The following is a 16657-nucleotide window of genomic DNA, read 5'->3' as shown; positions in this document are numbered from 1 at the left end:
AATTTGAAGACAAAGCAATGCTTATAAGAAATTCTGATGATCTGTAAAAATTAAAAAAAAATGGCAACAAAAGTTTTTATCTAAGTTTCAATTTTGTTTTTTAAGTTCACTTTTAAATTTTTAAATTGCCAAAAGCGCCGCGTTTAGCCAAAATGACATTGTCCGTGGATTGATGGATGATGCGGATATAATAATCTTGAATTAGAATTGATTTATTTTAAATTTTAAAATGTCCCGACTTTTGCAAAGTTACTTGAAATGCCTAAAACATCATCCAGTTAAAACTCAAGCATTGACCTCAGGTTGGCTGGTTAGCTAGGGCAGGGTCAAGAAAATGAAAATAAAATAAATAAACACTCAATCAACATCATCAACGAATCAACACCTATTATATTCAAAATCATTCATTCAATCAATGATCAGTAAAATTAGTTAAACAGCGATCAGAACCTAGAATATTAAAATTAATTGAATAAAAATAAAATCAGCTCATTATTTTTAGTTTACTAAAGTTGGTGGTGGGTGAGAGAGCATGTTTGTTTCATTCTCACTTAATGAAGAAAAAATTTTGGTGAAGTGGATGAGCAAATAAAAAGAGATCAATGAATTAAATTAAAAACATTTCACCTTGATTTAATTAATGTAAGACCGACCCAAAATTTCAATTAATAAGTCCATAATGGGCATATGCAGGTATGCACTTTTATACAGTCAGTAAACAATGTTTACTAAACATGGTCACAAAAAATGCAACGTGAGATCAAAACTACTGTGAAAAAAAATTTAAATAAATTATATTTTTAAATGTGCATAAATAGATTTTTTTTATACAGTTCAGAGCAGAGGTAATTGCAAATAAATATGAGATTAGAAATGAAGCACTAAACAGGGACAGGAAATTTGATGTGTTGTTAACTTTTTTCATATTTTCAAATGTGTTTTTTAAACAGGTGTTTTGATGAGCACTGGAGATGCAATTTGTCAAATAGTCATTGAAAAACGACGATCCATTAATGAATATGACTTCAAGAGGACTTCTAGGTTCTTCACATTTGGCACTCTAATTATGGTATTCAGCTAGTTAAATGCTATTGATTCATTATTTTCATCATTAGAAGTGGTTACTGCCTTTGTTTAATTATTTCTTGATCATGTTATCCAATTGCGTTTCATAAAAATTTTGATGAAAAGAATTTTTTATTCTGAAGATTAATAGTTATTTTAATTATACGCCATTAGTTTTCATTGTCTGCAAATTTGACAATTACCTTTGTCATTATAACATAAAAATCATTCTGTCATTCTGTAGTAAAAATGTTTCCTATAACAACAGATATTTTTTATTAATTATAAAATATTATTTTTTTTAGTTTTTAGTTATAAAATTTAATGATTGATTACTAAAAATAGAAACCTCCAATCTCCAAATAATTTAAACAAAGGGTCCAGCGCTGAGGTACTGGTTTGTGTTTTTGGACAGAACATTCACAAGACCTCCTCCTCTTGGTGTCATTCAGAAACTTGCAGCAGATCAGGTTAATTCATGTTTAATTTATACTCAAATTACATTCAGTAATTGTTTAGTAATTAATTTCCAAGCTCTTTTTAATATACTCAGTTTATTGTTTTGAATTTCTATGAAGATTGTTTACTAGAAGAAATTTTTTCCAGACTTTCATGTCTCCAATTTCTTTAGTTACCTTCCTGAGTACCATGACTTTCTGGACAACGTACTCAACTGAAGCAACTGTTGAAAAGTTAAAAAAAGTATTTGCGAAGACTTTTCTTACTTACCATTCTCATTTACAATTATTTTCTTACTTTTTCATTGTAATTATTTTTGTAACAGGACTACTTCTTGATTCTTTTCAATGGTTACAAGGTAGGTTGTTTGAAAACAATTTACTTTATTTATTAACATCATTCATTTGTTGTTTCTCTGTTCTCCTATGCATTGCTGTCAATTTAAATTTTTCAGCGATTCAAACTTTTTAAAAAATTAAATCTCTAAAAAATTAAATTGCCTTCATTTCTAAGGTCTGGCCTCTAGCTCAATTGATCAACTTTTATATCATACCTCTGCAACACAGGTCTGTTGTATTATCATGTAATCTTCTTCTGTCTATCTATATACATGATATTTTTTTCAACATTTGATAATAAAATGCATTAAATTACTACACGCGATGTAGTCATATTAAAAAACTAAATTTCAATGAAATTTTCATTTGTAATTATTATGATAATTAATTTTTAATATTTCAATTTTTCAACATTAATAAGAGTAAATAAAAGGATGATACCAAAAGGTCAAAGATTAATATCCATTTTCCCTTTCTACTCCCGTTTCCACAACGTTTACGAATAAGCCCCAAAACCACGCATCACACATCGCATATTATGGGCAATATTCTTTTTGCACTCGAACCAAGTTACTGCAAAACAAGACCAGGCGCCTTTAACTGCTACGCCATCATGCCACCCATGATATAACAACCTAGTGTACTTTTCAAATTCAGATCGCAACAATGTGATTCACTCTGCAGTAACTTTTAATTATTGTGATAAAACTACCGAAATTGTCGTGGCAATAGGCTCCACAAATATATCGTGTACAGGAATAAGAAACTCCATTAAAAATCACTGATAATTAAATTTTTCATTCTATCAAATAAATAATAATATAATTGAATAATAAATTGAAGGATATTGTTTGTGAACATGGTTGCACTGTTCTGGAATGTGTACCTGGCCTTCAAGTCTTTCCATTAAAATATCGTCCACCTATTATTTCATGTTGATGTCAGTCTGTTTAACTGCAAAATAACTATTAATTTTTAATAAAACAAAGAGCAGAACTTTTATACTACCCTTTACATTGTTGATATGTGGAGATATCTATGATGAATTAGTTATTGATTATTATTTTAGGACAAATGTTTTATTTTCGATTGCACATACAACTTTGTTATGAAGACATTTTTATGTTTAAAAATGATAAGTGATTCTAACGGTCATGTTTGCATTGTTATATCTACATTAGTTAAGGACATTCAGCATCATTTAATCCATAAAGTTGAAACAGTATCAAAATTATGTAAGGCAATTTTATGAAAACTCATTAAATCTCATATCCCATAGAACATTTATGTTGCATTGCATAGGAAATTCTAATTTGCGTTCTTTATATTTCTGCTAAAATTCTAAACACTCTTAAATTAAACGTAAATTAAACGCAGTTGCTAATGTTGCCGTTAGTGAAAATAAAATCATGTTGATAGGTCAGTTACATCGTTGAAGCTATATAGATTTTGATTGATGTGTCATGCATTTTTAAGCTAATTTCCTAATTTTTTCGTTTTTTGTCCATTTGAATGACATTATAATCAGCCATGTGAAATCTATCTTTCTTTCAAAAAATTATGTTCTAACATTATTTTTACGAAACGTCATGAAAAATAGTTACACTATTTGTTTCAGCAATAAAGTTTTAACCTTCGAATTTTGTAAAAGCTAATGAAATTTCTGGAAAATTTTCTGAGCACGTGGCCACTTTCACATGGCATTGGTTGAAATGGGAAAATTTATTAAGTAAGGCTAAACAGAACAAAATCTCCACATGAAATTGTAAAAAGTTTGATTGAAAACTGTCTTTCCTTCTACGAGGACAAAAATTAGCCGAAATTTTGTACTAAATTTACTAAAATTACTAATTTTAACAGCAAAATTTTGATTGACAATCTCTTTAAAAAATTATGAACAAGCAAATGTAAGAACTCAAAAAAATGATTGGCTTCTATTTTTTTCTATACAAAAATCGAAATCAACAGAAGAAAACTTTCGACGTGAGGAGTCAATCAATTACAATCACAGGTATGATCAAACGGTTTGTATGTCGTTTGGTCGATACGAGGAAAATGACCGAGGGGTTTGAGAAGTTGTTCAATGATTGCAAATATAAACGTGGCCAGTTTCTGACGAGAAGGTGAAGATCGATCGTGTGCTGAGCTTGTTGTTAAAGTGTTCGTGTTCAAGAGATGCATGCTGGTTAATTTAACGTGCAAAGCGTCCGTGATGTTAACGAATTTACAAAAATGAAAAGGCTTGAACCGGAATAATTGTAATTAATAATAATTATATATATATATAAATATATCATTCAGTGGGATATTTGATTTTGCATAATAATATTTACATACGATGTTTCAAGGTGATTTACGGGAGTATAAGAATACTATATAACATGGCCATCAATCAAACATCCTCTTATGAAGCCGCACATTGAACGTCGCGTGAATATGGACCACCTTCATCGACATCATTATCGTCATCATCGTCGTCGTCATCATCATCTGGGGGAGGCATCATGTCTGAACTGTCGGCGCTGGAGTCGTCTGATTCTCTGTGCTGTTGAATGTAGAAGGTGACGAGGTGGAGAAGTTGAAAATGTTTGGCTTATTCTCGTAATAACGAATTCTAATAATAATAAAAATGGCATCAATGAAATGATCAACAATTTTTTAAAAACAAATCTCAAAATATTTTATCTTTTAACATTTAAAAGCGTTCAATAACCATGTTTGGTAGTAATAACAGAAGTTAAGTCGCAAGCTATTTTCAAATGAAAAGTGGTAATAAAGTGAGATGAACAAAAGGAAATGACATGTTCATTTTGAAAAAACATTTTAAAAGTAATAATAGAAATAAAAGTGATGAAAATGCTTGGACCAACCGATCTCCTCAACGTCTGCATGAGGAACCAGAGCAGGTGACCGTCATCAAACAATGAGGCCTCTCTGTCAGACTTTCGATTCTTAGCATTTTTCTTCATTATCTATGGGACGATATATTTAGGTTCGTTTAAATGATGACACCTAACAAATCTTATCAAAATTTAATGCAAACTTGTATTTGTACAGTTCTAAAAGTACAGTTTGAAAGAACAATGTATAAAACAGTACATAAACAGTAACAAAAAACATGAGAAGACAGATAGACAGATGTTTAATAAAAAAACAACAGAACAACTGAACTGACCGCAGGCAGGTTAGCCATGAGTGATTGAGGTTTCTTGTGGGCCATCCATAATTTCACTTTGTTGTCCAATCCACTGGTCGCCAACATGGGCAGATGTTTGTGAGGCTCTACCACATTTACCTTATAATGTTAGGAAGATGAAGATGGTAGAAATTTTATGAATGTTATATCTTTCTATAAAAAAAAGTAGAACGAACCACTCCTTGATCATCTCCATGCATGACGTTGACAACCTCTGTTGACTGTTTGTCCCATATGAAGACGTTGCTGCAGTCACTGCCACTAACAACGTACTGACACTCCGGTCCGTAGAAGTTCACTCCTTTTACTGGGAACGATCATTCAAATTATGAAAATAATACTGGTTAATAAGGTTTCTCAAAATCTCATCGAATATGAATAACATGACATAATTAAATGTGATTTGCAAGAAACATCAGCTATATAATACAATCAGGTCAAGTGTTAGTCAACATCACTGGAAACAAGTGGCAGGAAACAAACCAGTAGCAGAATTTCTGTGTCCTGTGTATCTTTTGATTTCTGAAGCATTGTTAGAGTGCGAGGTGTCAAACAGGTAAATGTCATCATTGCTGTAAGAGGCAACAATTTCTGAATGGTATGTCGCAGGGGACGATGAAAATGAGTGTAACTGAGGTAATTGTGGTGAAGGTTGTTGCGATAAGATGTAAAAATTAGAATGTAACAAAATGAATATGACGAATAAAACAAAAAACAATGTAATAATTCAATACTTCCTCAGACCTGTCCCAATATGGTTGTAGACAGCACAGGTCATGTGCATGTAATCAGACTTGACGAATTCAGCTCGAAACCTCTTCATGCAGTTGTCCTCCTTGTTGTCCTAATGTATCAGATGATGGCGATGACGAGGATAAATGGTGAAAGAATCAAACATTTATAGAGGTGATTATATAGACGAGATAGAAGCCTACATAAGCGGATACGTGCAAATTGTATGTTTTGTGCCTGGCACATCGCCAGAGGAAAAAAATTACCATTGCAATTACTTAGAATGGTAGATTGATATGAAAAGGTAAAAGTTGCCTGTAGAATTCAACGTAAGTAGGCGTAATGTGTAATCAAATCAAAAGTATTAGCGTAGGTGCCAGCTAGCAGGAGAACAGAGCGACTTTTCATTAAGAATTTTAATCATAGAAAATTATTTTGTGATAAAAGTGGGATGATAAATAATTCCATAACATAAAAAATTGTACCGTATCAACTTTTCTAATGTCATATATCCTGTAAATAGAAATAGGAATTTCATATTATTTCTCGCAGCATTTGGCAAAAAAACTAAATAAATTTTCAAAACATTTTATTTATAAAACATTCAAAACAAACAAATCACATTTGATACAAAATAGTTCATTATTCTTAGAAATCTTGTAAGGCAAAGTCAAAGGTGATCAACATGGATCACAAAGTGTCAGCATTATGAAGCCAGACAACTAAGTACCAGTAGAAAGTAATGTGCACAACAAAGTACCAGCCAACCTAACATACGGGTCCCTGCCGACGACACACAACTCCACAGAATTCATTGGATTGCTACTTACTGAGTTCAAGCCAACCTTCTTCGACTTGTGCTTCACTGTAAAGGACCTTCAAAAAAAGGTAACAAAAATTGATGGAATCAATACTAAAATTAAAATAAAACTTCCTTCTACGTTCTCCCACAGATAGGTTTTAAAAAATTTTGCCAGTCCTTTTATGATGATAATTACCACTAAAAATATGTTGCACCAACCAAATATTAGCTAACGTTGACAACCATGGAAAAAGTTCATATAGACAACTTATTGAATATATGATTAATAACAAATTCTGTGATGGAAAATTTAATAAATGAATGAACGAAACAACATACGACGCCAGCTTATCCAGTCTGAGATCAATGTGGAAAACATTGCCGTCCTCACCACAGCTGTACAGCTCTTCGGGAGAGTCGGAGAACAAGGAGATCTGTTGGAGCAATTAAATTAAAGTTTATTAACAAGTCAACGTAGTCACCAAGTTGTTAACAAAATAAAATAATACAAACAAGATATAAGTCACTATTATCGTTATTGCATTTATAATGAATTAAACATGACTTCAAATGAAAAGGTGAACCAGTGAACAAACTACAAACTTTATGAACTGGTCCTTTATGTTGCGCCAACTTCTTGTGACTTCTGCAAGAGCCAGTACTGGATAGCTGAGCTAGCCTCACCTGTCCATCTCGGGCAGACGTTACAATGTGACTGTCGCCTGAGTTTGGCAGGAACTTGGTCTATGTGCATTAAAGTGGTTATTTACAACCAAAATCGAATTATTAACCAAAACATCTGAATTAACTTCAAGAGCAGGTTAAAACGGTTGCAATGATTTGCATTTAGAGTAAAATTTAATTACAAAAAAGTTTTGCATGTGAATTGAAATTCTAACTTGAAAGATATTTGAGCTGTGATTGGATAAAAACTTAACTACTTCTTTTTCTTTCGTCCAATCATAAACAACAACCTGCAGGTCATCTGAGCCACTGGCCACCAAATTACCTTATTATATTTATTGTTACAAAGATTATCGAACTTAAGATTTTTAAAGAATTACGGAAAAACATTTTTGTTTGAAAATGCTTGCAAAACAAAAAAACATTCAGAAAAAAATTAAAAACTCGGTATGATCACACATATTTGTTTTCATCATCGTTTAAAAACATTGTTGACATTTAAACATCGTTTATTAAAAGATGCTCAACACAAAAACATGAATATGTGTGACATCATTTAAACAGTGTGGTGAGGTTGAGTTCATTCACCTTTCTTGACAAGAAAAATCCCACAAGATTACATTATCTAAGTTGTTAACTTGTAATCTTAATATGCTTACATTCATGTTAAATCTTTTGTCTAAACATCATTCAGTCATCATACAATCATATGTACAGATCATATTTTCAGCAAAGTATGACGAACCAGATTCATTGAAGTGCAATGAGTTGACACACCCCGAATGCTTCTCATATTCACAATAGATACCCATCCTTTTAACCAGGTTGACGTCGGCACACACGCGTTTGCAAAACAAGTCGTAACCTGACATTTAAATGAAGAGTAGATTACAATTTTTCACTTCAATTTGGTTATTAAAAAAATAATTTTTTCTAATTTTAAAATTTGAGCAAAGAAAATAAAACTGATTAGTTTTTAATTTAATATATGTTTTTTAGTATTACAATCAGTAAATTGTAGTATACAAATGAAACAGTAAATAGGATCTGTGTCAATGCCATTCAGTGGAGACCTGGCCACACAGCAGGCACCATAGACTCACTTCAAATAATAAAGAAAATTATCATAATAACATCAACTGACACACAAATAAAAATTCTGATTAGAAAAGTAGACGCCTGTATAAAAAAAACGTTTGCTTCATTTAATAGCATCTGAGTGACTGTTGGTGGGAAATGTTATGTTTAAATAGCCCAGTAAATTTGCTATTCCAAATTGTGGCCAGATAATTAATTCATTGCCAGCGTATGAAATTGCATTTCATTCCTTTTGAAATTCCATTTTACAGCAATTTATTAGTTCAAGAAAAAATACTAACCAAATTTACTATGATATAATTTTTGTTTAAAGTATTAAACTGTGAGCATACAAGTCATAGAAGTTTAATATGTTAGTTTTTTGACACTTTGGAGCACAAAACCAAAATTTATTTTTTAAACATTACCAAAATACATTCGCCGTTGAATTAGATTTGCATGGAGAAACACAAAATTCTATGGTAAAGGAAACAAATTATTAGGAATTTCATAATTTGGAAAGATGAAACCAACCAACCATTGATAAGTTTGGCCGGGTAGCCATACTGTCTGTCAAATACTTGCTTGAATATCCTTCCATATGTTAACTCATCTTCTTTTATCTCTGCCTCATCATCACTCGTCTTCTTTCTGGCACTACTTCTGGCAGCTCGTTCAATCCTTATTCTATTCAACAAATAATCATCGTCGTCGTCGTCATCATCATCATCAGTATGTATTTCACTCACAAGCCTGACGTCAGGAGTTGATGTTGAAGACGACGATGAGATAGGCGATGATGATGATAAAGAAGAAGATGTCTGTGTGCTATCAAATGTGATTCGTAGATGGTGATCATCGCTATCATCACTATGATTTAAAGTACTACTTCCTGCATCTTTCATGCCATCATCATCAGCAGATCTGTTCGAGGCTGGCTGTGCATTTGAAGTAGCTGCCTCCTTCATTAACTTTTTATGTGCACCTGTCAGGTTAAGGATTCAATCATTCTTCTTTGTGTCTACACCCCAATTTCAATTAACATGCTAAATCGGGTGTGGCATTCAATTATCATAAAAATTAAAAATATATAGAATTTAATCTATACTCTTTCATAGTTAATAAAAAAAAATTAAATTTTCACAACAGCAAGGAAGATGTTTAAGGTTTGTACCAAGTTGAAAGAATGAACACATAAAAGTAAGTCCAAATAATTTCCATTTCATAAGCAACAAATAAATAGATAAATACTCTATTTATAATTGCTTTAACAAACTACTGCATAATAAAAAATGTTGTGAATTTTTAGTTAATGGATAACCTTTTTTATACTTTTCAGATGAAAGTTTTTTGGAACATGTAGCCTCAGCTCCATCCACATCTTTCATTTCTTCATCAACATTCTCTTTACATTCTGCATTATTTTTCTCCATAGTGATGGCATCATTTTCATCACTTCCATAATCATCATCTTCATTACCATCCAAAACTTTTTCTCTCAGTCTCTTCCTTTTATTTTGTTTATCACATTTAGATTTGAAAGTACATGAAATTTCTTTCATCCCAGATTCAGGGAGGTCTTCTTTTGGAAATTTTGAGACTTTGTCATCTTGAAGTGTAGAACAAATACCATCTTGTTGATATGTCTTCAAAACTTCGTCAGTACACAAACTTATATTCTCTGTGACCTCTGAAACCTGTTTTAAACTATCACTATTTGTATTTAAATTATTTTCAAACTTGTCATAGCAGTTACTGGCAATTGGTACTAATGGTCCATCGATGACACTTTCTACTAGAAAATTGGTCAGGTTTTCGTTCATTGAGGAAGATGATATGACGGAGCCACTGACGTCATTGGGAGATGAGCAAACTGAGGAACTGTTACTAGGATTACTCTGATAGGCTGATGAGGACGAAGACGACCCAGTACGGTCCTTGAAAGTTTTTTTTGAATCACAAATCTTATTTGCTTTCGTTGGCTGGTCTCCAATGCCATCATCTACCTTTTTTTTATCAATAGTGACAGATTTGCCAACGGCTTCACAACTTATTTTATCATCACACATCATGTAAAAAACCAATAGTTAACAACTTCTATCACTCTTTCGAAATTCTTTTTCAATTTAAAAAAACTGAACAGTTTTTTTAATAAATGCTAACAGCCTTCTTAAGTTTTAGACTTTAAAAAAAAGCTTTAATTTAATAAAGTTTAATTTAATTAATTAGGAATTTAAAATACTGTTTACTTAGTTTTTTTTTAACAACAAAATATTTTCATGAAAAGTAAAAAAAAAGTTTGTTAATTACAAAGTACATCAGTTTAAGAATAAAATAAAAGAATAAAAAAAAGGAAAAGATGTCAACCAAACCCAACTATTCATTTATTTAGAATAGATTAGATTTAGTTTATTTAAATTTAATTTAACTTAAACGCTTAACTATTCTTTTTGCTACTAGTACTTTAGTAGTAATCAGCGCTGGCCAGATTCTAACTAACTAACAAATAAAAAAAAATAAATTATATATTTTCACATCTGTAACAAGTAACAGGTTGTAAATAGTGAAACTGAAACACTGAAACGGTAGCTTCGCGAACACCGTTCACTACTTGATATAATAATAATAATAATAACAATACCCAATTATTAATATTAATTAATAAATTATTTAACTAATTAACACTAATAACCGCATGCAACTGCATAAATCATTCTAGTTCGGTTTTAAGAAAATCCTGAAGTTCGTGTTTTCTTTTTTAGGTAAACAACAACCAAAGACCCCAATTTTAAATGAACCAGCCCAATGTTTTTAAAATTTAAAGAGCTTGACATTTTGACCACATTATCATTAAATTTAGTAATTATTATTAATATTATTATTATATATTAAATTAATACAAGGTAAATGTATTTACAAATTGTACTAGTTTAATCGAAATAATTTTTTAATGAGTCAATTAATGATTCCTAATCAGATACGTAGATTTGATGCTACATGAGTTGTTTTCGGTTTCTTTTTTCTTCAGAAATGACCACCACAATTACACAAAATGGCTTGATGACCACACTGCACAAACGTCCTGTTGCAGATGTGGAGGGTTGTCCGTCTTTTTAAGCAAGAGTTACAAGTAACAGCCACCTTCACACATCAAGTCTTCAAGAGAGGGAGGACAACATCAATTTCACCAGTGATCCCCATCTTATTTTATATTTTCCAGACTCAGACATTCGTTCATTTTCAGTAGTTTTCTTTACGTAAGTGTGCAGACTTGAGGCCACGAAATCGTGTAAATGAAGGTGGTGATTATGAAATTCAATGCAGTAGCTTTATTGGAGTAATTGCCGAGAGAGGCTATGGCCGTCAGTGAAAGCCGTGGCTTAAAAACAATCTGTAAGCTCTTTATATATTATATATGTATATCTAGCGAGATTTATTGGAATAATTATAATTAATATTTTATTTGTAGAATCAACTCTGCCAAAATGTAAGTGAATCTCGTTAACCAAGATGATAAACATCGTGTTATTAATATATCTTCTTGGTTTGAAAAAATATATACATGAAAAAATATCAAAAACTTCCAGTGTTAGTGTCTCAGCTTCTACATAGTTTCCATATTGAATTCAACAACATCAACAACACAACTTCAACAACATCAACAAGACAACGTCAACAACATCGACAACACAACTTCAACAACATCGACAACACAACTTCAACAACATCGACAACACAACGTCAACAACATCGACAACACAACTTCAACAACATCGACAACACAACTTCAACAACATCGACAACACAACTTCAACAACATCATCAACAACGCAACTTCAACAACATCGACAACACAACTTCAACAACATCATCAACAACGCAACTTCAACAACATCACATCAAATCAACATAACAACACTGACCAGATACGTGCCAAGTTAGCGAGCACAGCAATAATTACACATATCATTAACTGCACGATCTGTGTGCATCTTAATCGATGTTGTACTCTATTGTATTTAGGTGTGTGTATGTTTTTGTGTTTGTATATTTGTGCGTGCGTGCGTGTGTGTGTATGTATGTATGTGTGTGTGTGTGTGTGTGTGTTCGTTTTCGTTTGGTTTGTTGCTTCGTGTTTTTAATAGCTGCTTAAATTGACGTTCAATGGGGTGAAATTTGTTAGCTTTTTTGATGAACAAAAAGTTATGGAACGCCATGTTGGTGTACATTTATTGATCAAAAATTCTCCAATCTTAGCCGTTTGGGTTTAATAATTGAATAATGCTCTATAAAATGGTAATAATTGATACTGTATTTTAAAACAACGTAATTAACATACTTACATAATTAATGAATTTATAAATAACGTAATTACGCAAACAAAAAACGAGCCAATTAATATTAAAATGATGAAAAATTCAAATCTAAAAGAACAGTGGAATGCATGGAGGATTGGATTTATTTATTCCCTGCCAATTAACTCGTCAATGATTCCTTTCTTAATTGCTCTGATGGCTGACTTGCTATGTTTAGTGTTGGTGTTGTTACTATTGTCAGTGTTGCTTGTTAGTGCTGCTGATGTTGGTGTTTTTGCAACTATTGTTGCTGTTGTTGGTGTTGTTGTTTTGTTGTTAGTGTGGTTGCTTCAACTTCTGTTTTTTCGGCGTTTCGTTTTGGTTCGGCGAGGTCATCTTGTGTCGTTCGTTAATTGTTTCAAATTTTCTAATTCGAGTTAATTTTTCTATAATAATAAAACTCTAAAGAAGCTGAGAAGCGAAAGAGAGAACGTCATTGAATGAAAGAACAAACAAACAAACAAACGAATGAACGAACGAACGAACGAATAAACTTGATGAGAGAGCATGAATTTCACATATTCGAAACGATATCTCCACAACACTCGCCACAAGGCTGATGTATGTTAGAAACATGTTGTCAAAGTTGTTTTTGTTTACTGAAAGACACATTAAGCAAACACACACACGCTCGCACACACGCGCTCACGCACGCACACACACACACAGGGTTAATACTTCTACAGACAATATATTGACAAGATTGGTCAATTAATGATGCCATAAATAAATTTGGGTCATGTCAGATGGATGGATTGAAGAATGAGTTTAATGAAATTTATTAACTAACTTAACTAAACACTTGACGTTTTAGTCGTTGTTACTTCTGCTAAATGCTTTTGTTGTTAGTGTTGTTTTTGTTGATGCTGTTGTTATCATATTGTTGTTTTTTTTTATAATATTATTGAAGTTTGATCTGTCATTTATGTAGCTACTTTCGGATTTTATAGACTTCATTAGCTTACAAAAGAACCTTATGGATATATTATGTTATATAAACCAAATAACACAAAAACAAATAAAAAATACAAATAAAAAAGCAAATAATAAAATTAATTCAATTTGCTAAAACGGAAGTTAAATTAGGTTAGCAGCAGTAAAAAAAATGAAAAATGGTGATGCAATTGGTTGGACATGTTTATATGATTGGCTTGCTGATGTCATCACCTCCATCATCTCCAATGTTGATTAAACAAACGAATTGATTTACAACAGCTTTGAATATTTCAACTAAAATACAATAAAATGAAATATCATAAAAAAATTAAATTTGAAAATTTAAGAACTGGAAACGCTGAAGTCAACAGATGTGAATGAAATATGAAACAACTATCTACATACGAAACAACAACTAATTAAACTGATGAGGAATTCATCATTGTTTTTAACTGAAGGGCTAACTGTTTTTGAGATTATCTACTTCTGTCTCCGTGTCTGTTCCTATTTATGTCGCTGTTGTAGTCCTGAATAAACTTTTTTAATACAAATACATAAATATATCAAACTGAAGACAACTTTCGCGTTAGATTAATATACATTTTACCTTTTGATTCAACGAATAACGAATGCTAAATGGTATATATAACTTTAAAACAATTTTTGTCGTTATATATTATTTTATTTGATGAGACTGGATAGGTTGCGTTGCAGGTAGTTGTAAGGAATTGCTGAAATTTGATGAAATTATTAAATTATGGATAAAATTATTCAATTGTGGATGAAATTGTTAATTATGGATGAAATTATTTAATAATAGATGAATTTATTTAATTATGGATGAAGTTATTTAAATATGAAATTGGATTGAAATTATGATTGCTTGAAATAACTTTCCAAAATATTTAAAGATGAACTGCTCCAGTTATCAAAGTTATCAAGAATATGATCGTTATAGCAGGGATGGTGAAAAAAATGATGATAGTGAGGTTTAGGTGATAACGAATAAGTTTACGGATGGAATGTTGGTTTTAAAAAAATTTCAAAAAATTTGACCAATGCTGCCTGTCGCGAAGAAGTTACATTAAAGAAGCCATTGAATATTATGCATAGGATCAATGAAATAAATGATTGTAATGAAAACTCTGAAATTATTGAAAATAAAGGTAAAATGCATTGTACGATGATACATTGTAACAAATGATTGATGACAACATGTGAATTGAATCCATGATTAACCCATCTACGTGACCTTATGACCCGAGAGTCCAGTTGAAATTCACATCGTTGTCATGCTCACTTACATATCTGACCTTCATTTTATTTACCTAATTGAATGATGCATGCATCTCAAAAGGTTTATTGGTCATGAGTGAATGAGTGTATTGGTGAGTGAATGGATGAGTGAGTGGGCCATTTATCAGTGGCCAGTCTTCGTCTTTGTGTCATTTCATTTTTGAGTGACCTAAATCAAATACATCACGTACTTTGTTTGGTTTTTTGGAAGAACCTTTGTTGCTTATCATTTAAATAAACTGATAATAAATATTTTGTCAAAAGAGTGCATGTAGTTCCTTTGTTGTGCGCACAAAACTCCGGCCTCACCTCAACCAACATGCCCTAACCATGAGTGCTTTTATATTTTTGTCGTTCACAAATACGAATCTTCTGACTCAAACTGCTTTCTGCTGTTTACAGTTCAATAATGTTTTACTCTCAATTTGTATAGAGGAGAAGTTTGTGATAGCAAGAGTAATAATAATAGTTTATACGTTTACGCAACATGCACCTACCAATTTCATGCCATTTCTCTGGTAAAAAGTTGCGCCTTATACGCTGTCAGTCAGTATTATTTATCATAAAAAGCAGGAAACCAGCAGGAAACAATTTCAAATTAGTAGAACCATCTTGTTGGGCCGGACAAAAGATGTCTTGTCGTTTTAAAAGTATCAACTCATCAAAAGATCCATACTTAGACAATGTTGTATCAGATATCATGAGTTGCATGTCATCTGGCAATGTTCATCTTCATGTTACGTTGTCAACTGCTTAGCGGAGTGTTCAGTGTTTGTTCAATGCCATCTACTTAAATTTTTATTTATTTATTTATCTTTTAGGCTTTAAAAACGCCCATATTTGAAATAAAATAGTATTGTATAAATATATAAACACAACAATAAATCTCTTTTGAAGAAATTATTTTTTATTGTCTCCGTCATTTCCCTAGCTCACGACAATCATTACATATTTCAAATTAACATTTTAAGAAAAATTTAATTGTTAAATGTGCATTGTTGTCGTTGGAAAGTAATTTATGAAGCGCATATTAATATTCTTTTCAGTTCTTTTCAGTTTCTAAACCCTTATGTTGCAGCACAATTTCTAGAACTTATTTCATTAATACGAATCACAAAAGTGCAATTACTGGTCAAAACGCTAGCGGAAAGATTATTATTGGTTAATGCGTGCTGATTTGTGTGATCATATGTGTGTGTCTGTGTGTGTGTCTGTGTGTGTGTGTGTAATCATCTGTGTGTGTGTGGTTTGTGTGTGTGTGATCATATGTGTGATCATATGTGTGTGTGATCAAATGTGTGTGTGTGTGTGTAATCATCTGTGTTTGTGATTTGTGTGTGTGATCATATGTGTGTGTGTGATCAAATGTGTGTGTGATTATATGCGTGTGATCGAATGTGTGTGTGTGTGATCGTAAGTGTGTGTATGTGTTTGTGTCTGTGTATGAAAAAGAATTAGGAAAAAAGAAGAAAAAATTATAAAGAAAAAAGTGATTAAATATTTCATGATGACACGGTTGCAGTTAATTGTGTCGCAGGATTTGAAGAGTTGACGTTTTCTTAATGTTGTTGTTGTTAATGTTTTTGTTGTTGTTGTTGTAACTATTTATTTACTGAGTTTGATTTAATGTGATTGTTTGATGTTGTCACATTGTCGTTGTCGTTGTTTTTGTTGTTGATGCTAATTACACGGCATGCTTATTAACGTTTGCGTATTG

General features: G+C 31.7%; 3 protein-coding genes across 3 annotated transcripts; 2 read left to right on the top strand and 1 right to left on the bottom strand.

The window, feature by feature from the left end:
* Nucleotides 1–679: 679 nt before the first annotated feature.
* Nucleotides 680–2772, top strand: HELRODRAFT_169468 (hypothetical protein; the record flags this gene model as incomplete). Its single annotated transcript, XM_009015276.1, has 6 exons — nt 680–710; nt 951–1069; nt 1443–1535; nt 1850–1882; nt 2038–2090; nt 2706–2772. 6 exons carry the CDS (start codon nt 680–682, stop codon nt 2770–2772), a joined length of 396 nt encoding a protein of 131 aa, XP_009013524.1.
* Nucleotides 2773–3777: 1005 nt separating this feature from the next.
* On the bottom strand, nt 3778–8148 carry HELRODRAFT_110145 (hypothetical protein; the record flags this gene model as incomplete). Its single annotated transcript, XM_009015275.1, has 12 exons — nt 3778–4407; nt 4733–4834; nt 5038–5157; nt 5235–5365; nt 5542–5649; nt 5803–5902; nt 6276–6303; nt 6559–6666; nt 6920–7026; nt 7196–7336; nt 7492–7601; nt 8022–8148. 12 exons carry the CDS (start codon nt 8146–8148, stop codon nt 4267–4269), a joined length of 1323 nt encoding a protein of 440 aa, XP_009013523.1. The 3' UTR covers nt 3778–4266.
* Nucleotides 8149–11383: 3235 nt separating this feature from the next.
* On the top strand, nt 11384–12266 carry HELRODRAFT_169466 (hypothetical protein; the record flags this gene model as incomplete). The annotated part of the gene is made up of 2 exons (XM_009015274.1): nt 11384–11453; nt 11941–12266. The coding sequence occupies 2 exons, from the start codon at nt 11384–11386 to the stop codon at nt 12264–12266; spliced, it is 396 nt and encodes a 131-aa protein (XP_009013522.1).
* Between the last annotated feature and the right edge of the window lie 4391 nt (nt 12267–16657).

Source organism: Helobdella robusta (assembly GCF_000326865.2).
Source record: "Helobdella robusta unplaced genomic scaffold HELROscaffold_15, whole genome shotgun sequence".
NCBI classification, from domain to species: Eukaryota; Metazoa; Annelida; class Clitellata; order Rhynchobdellida; family Glossiphoniidae; genus Helobdella; species Helobdella robusta.
The sequence above is the reverse complement of the archived record's forward strand: the minus strand, read 5'-3'. Positions and strand labels throughout refer to the sequence as shown.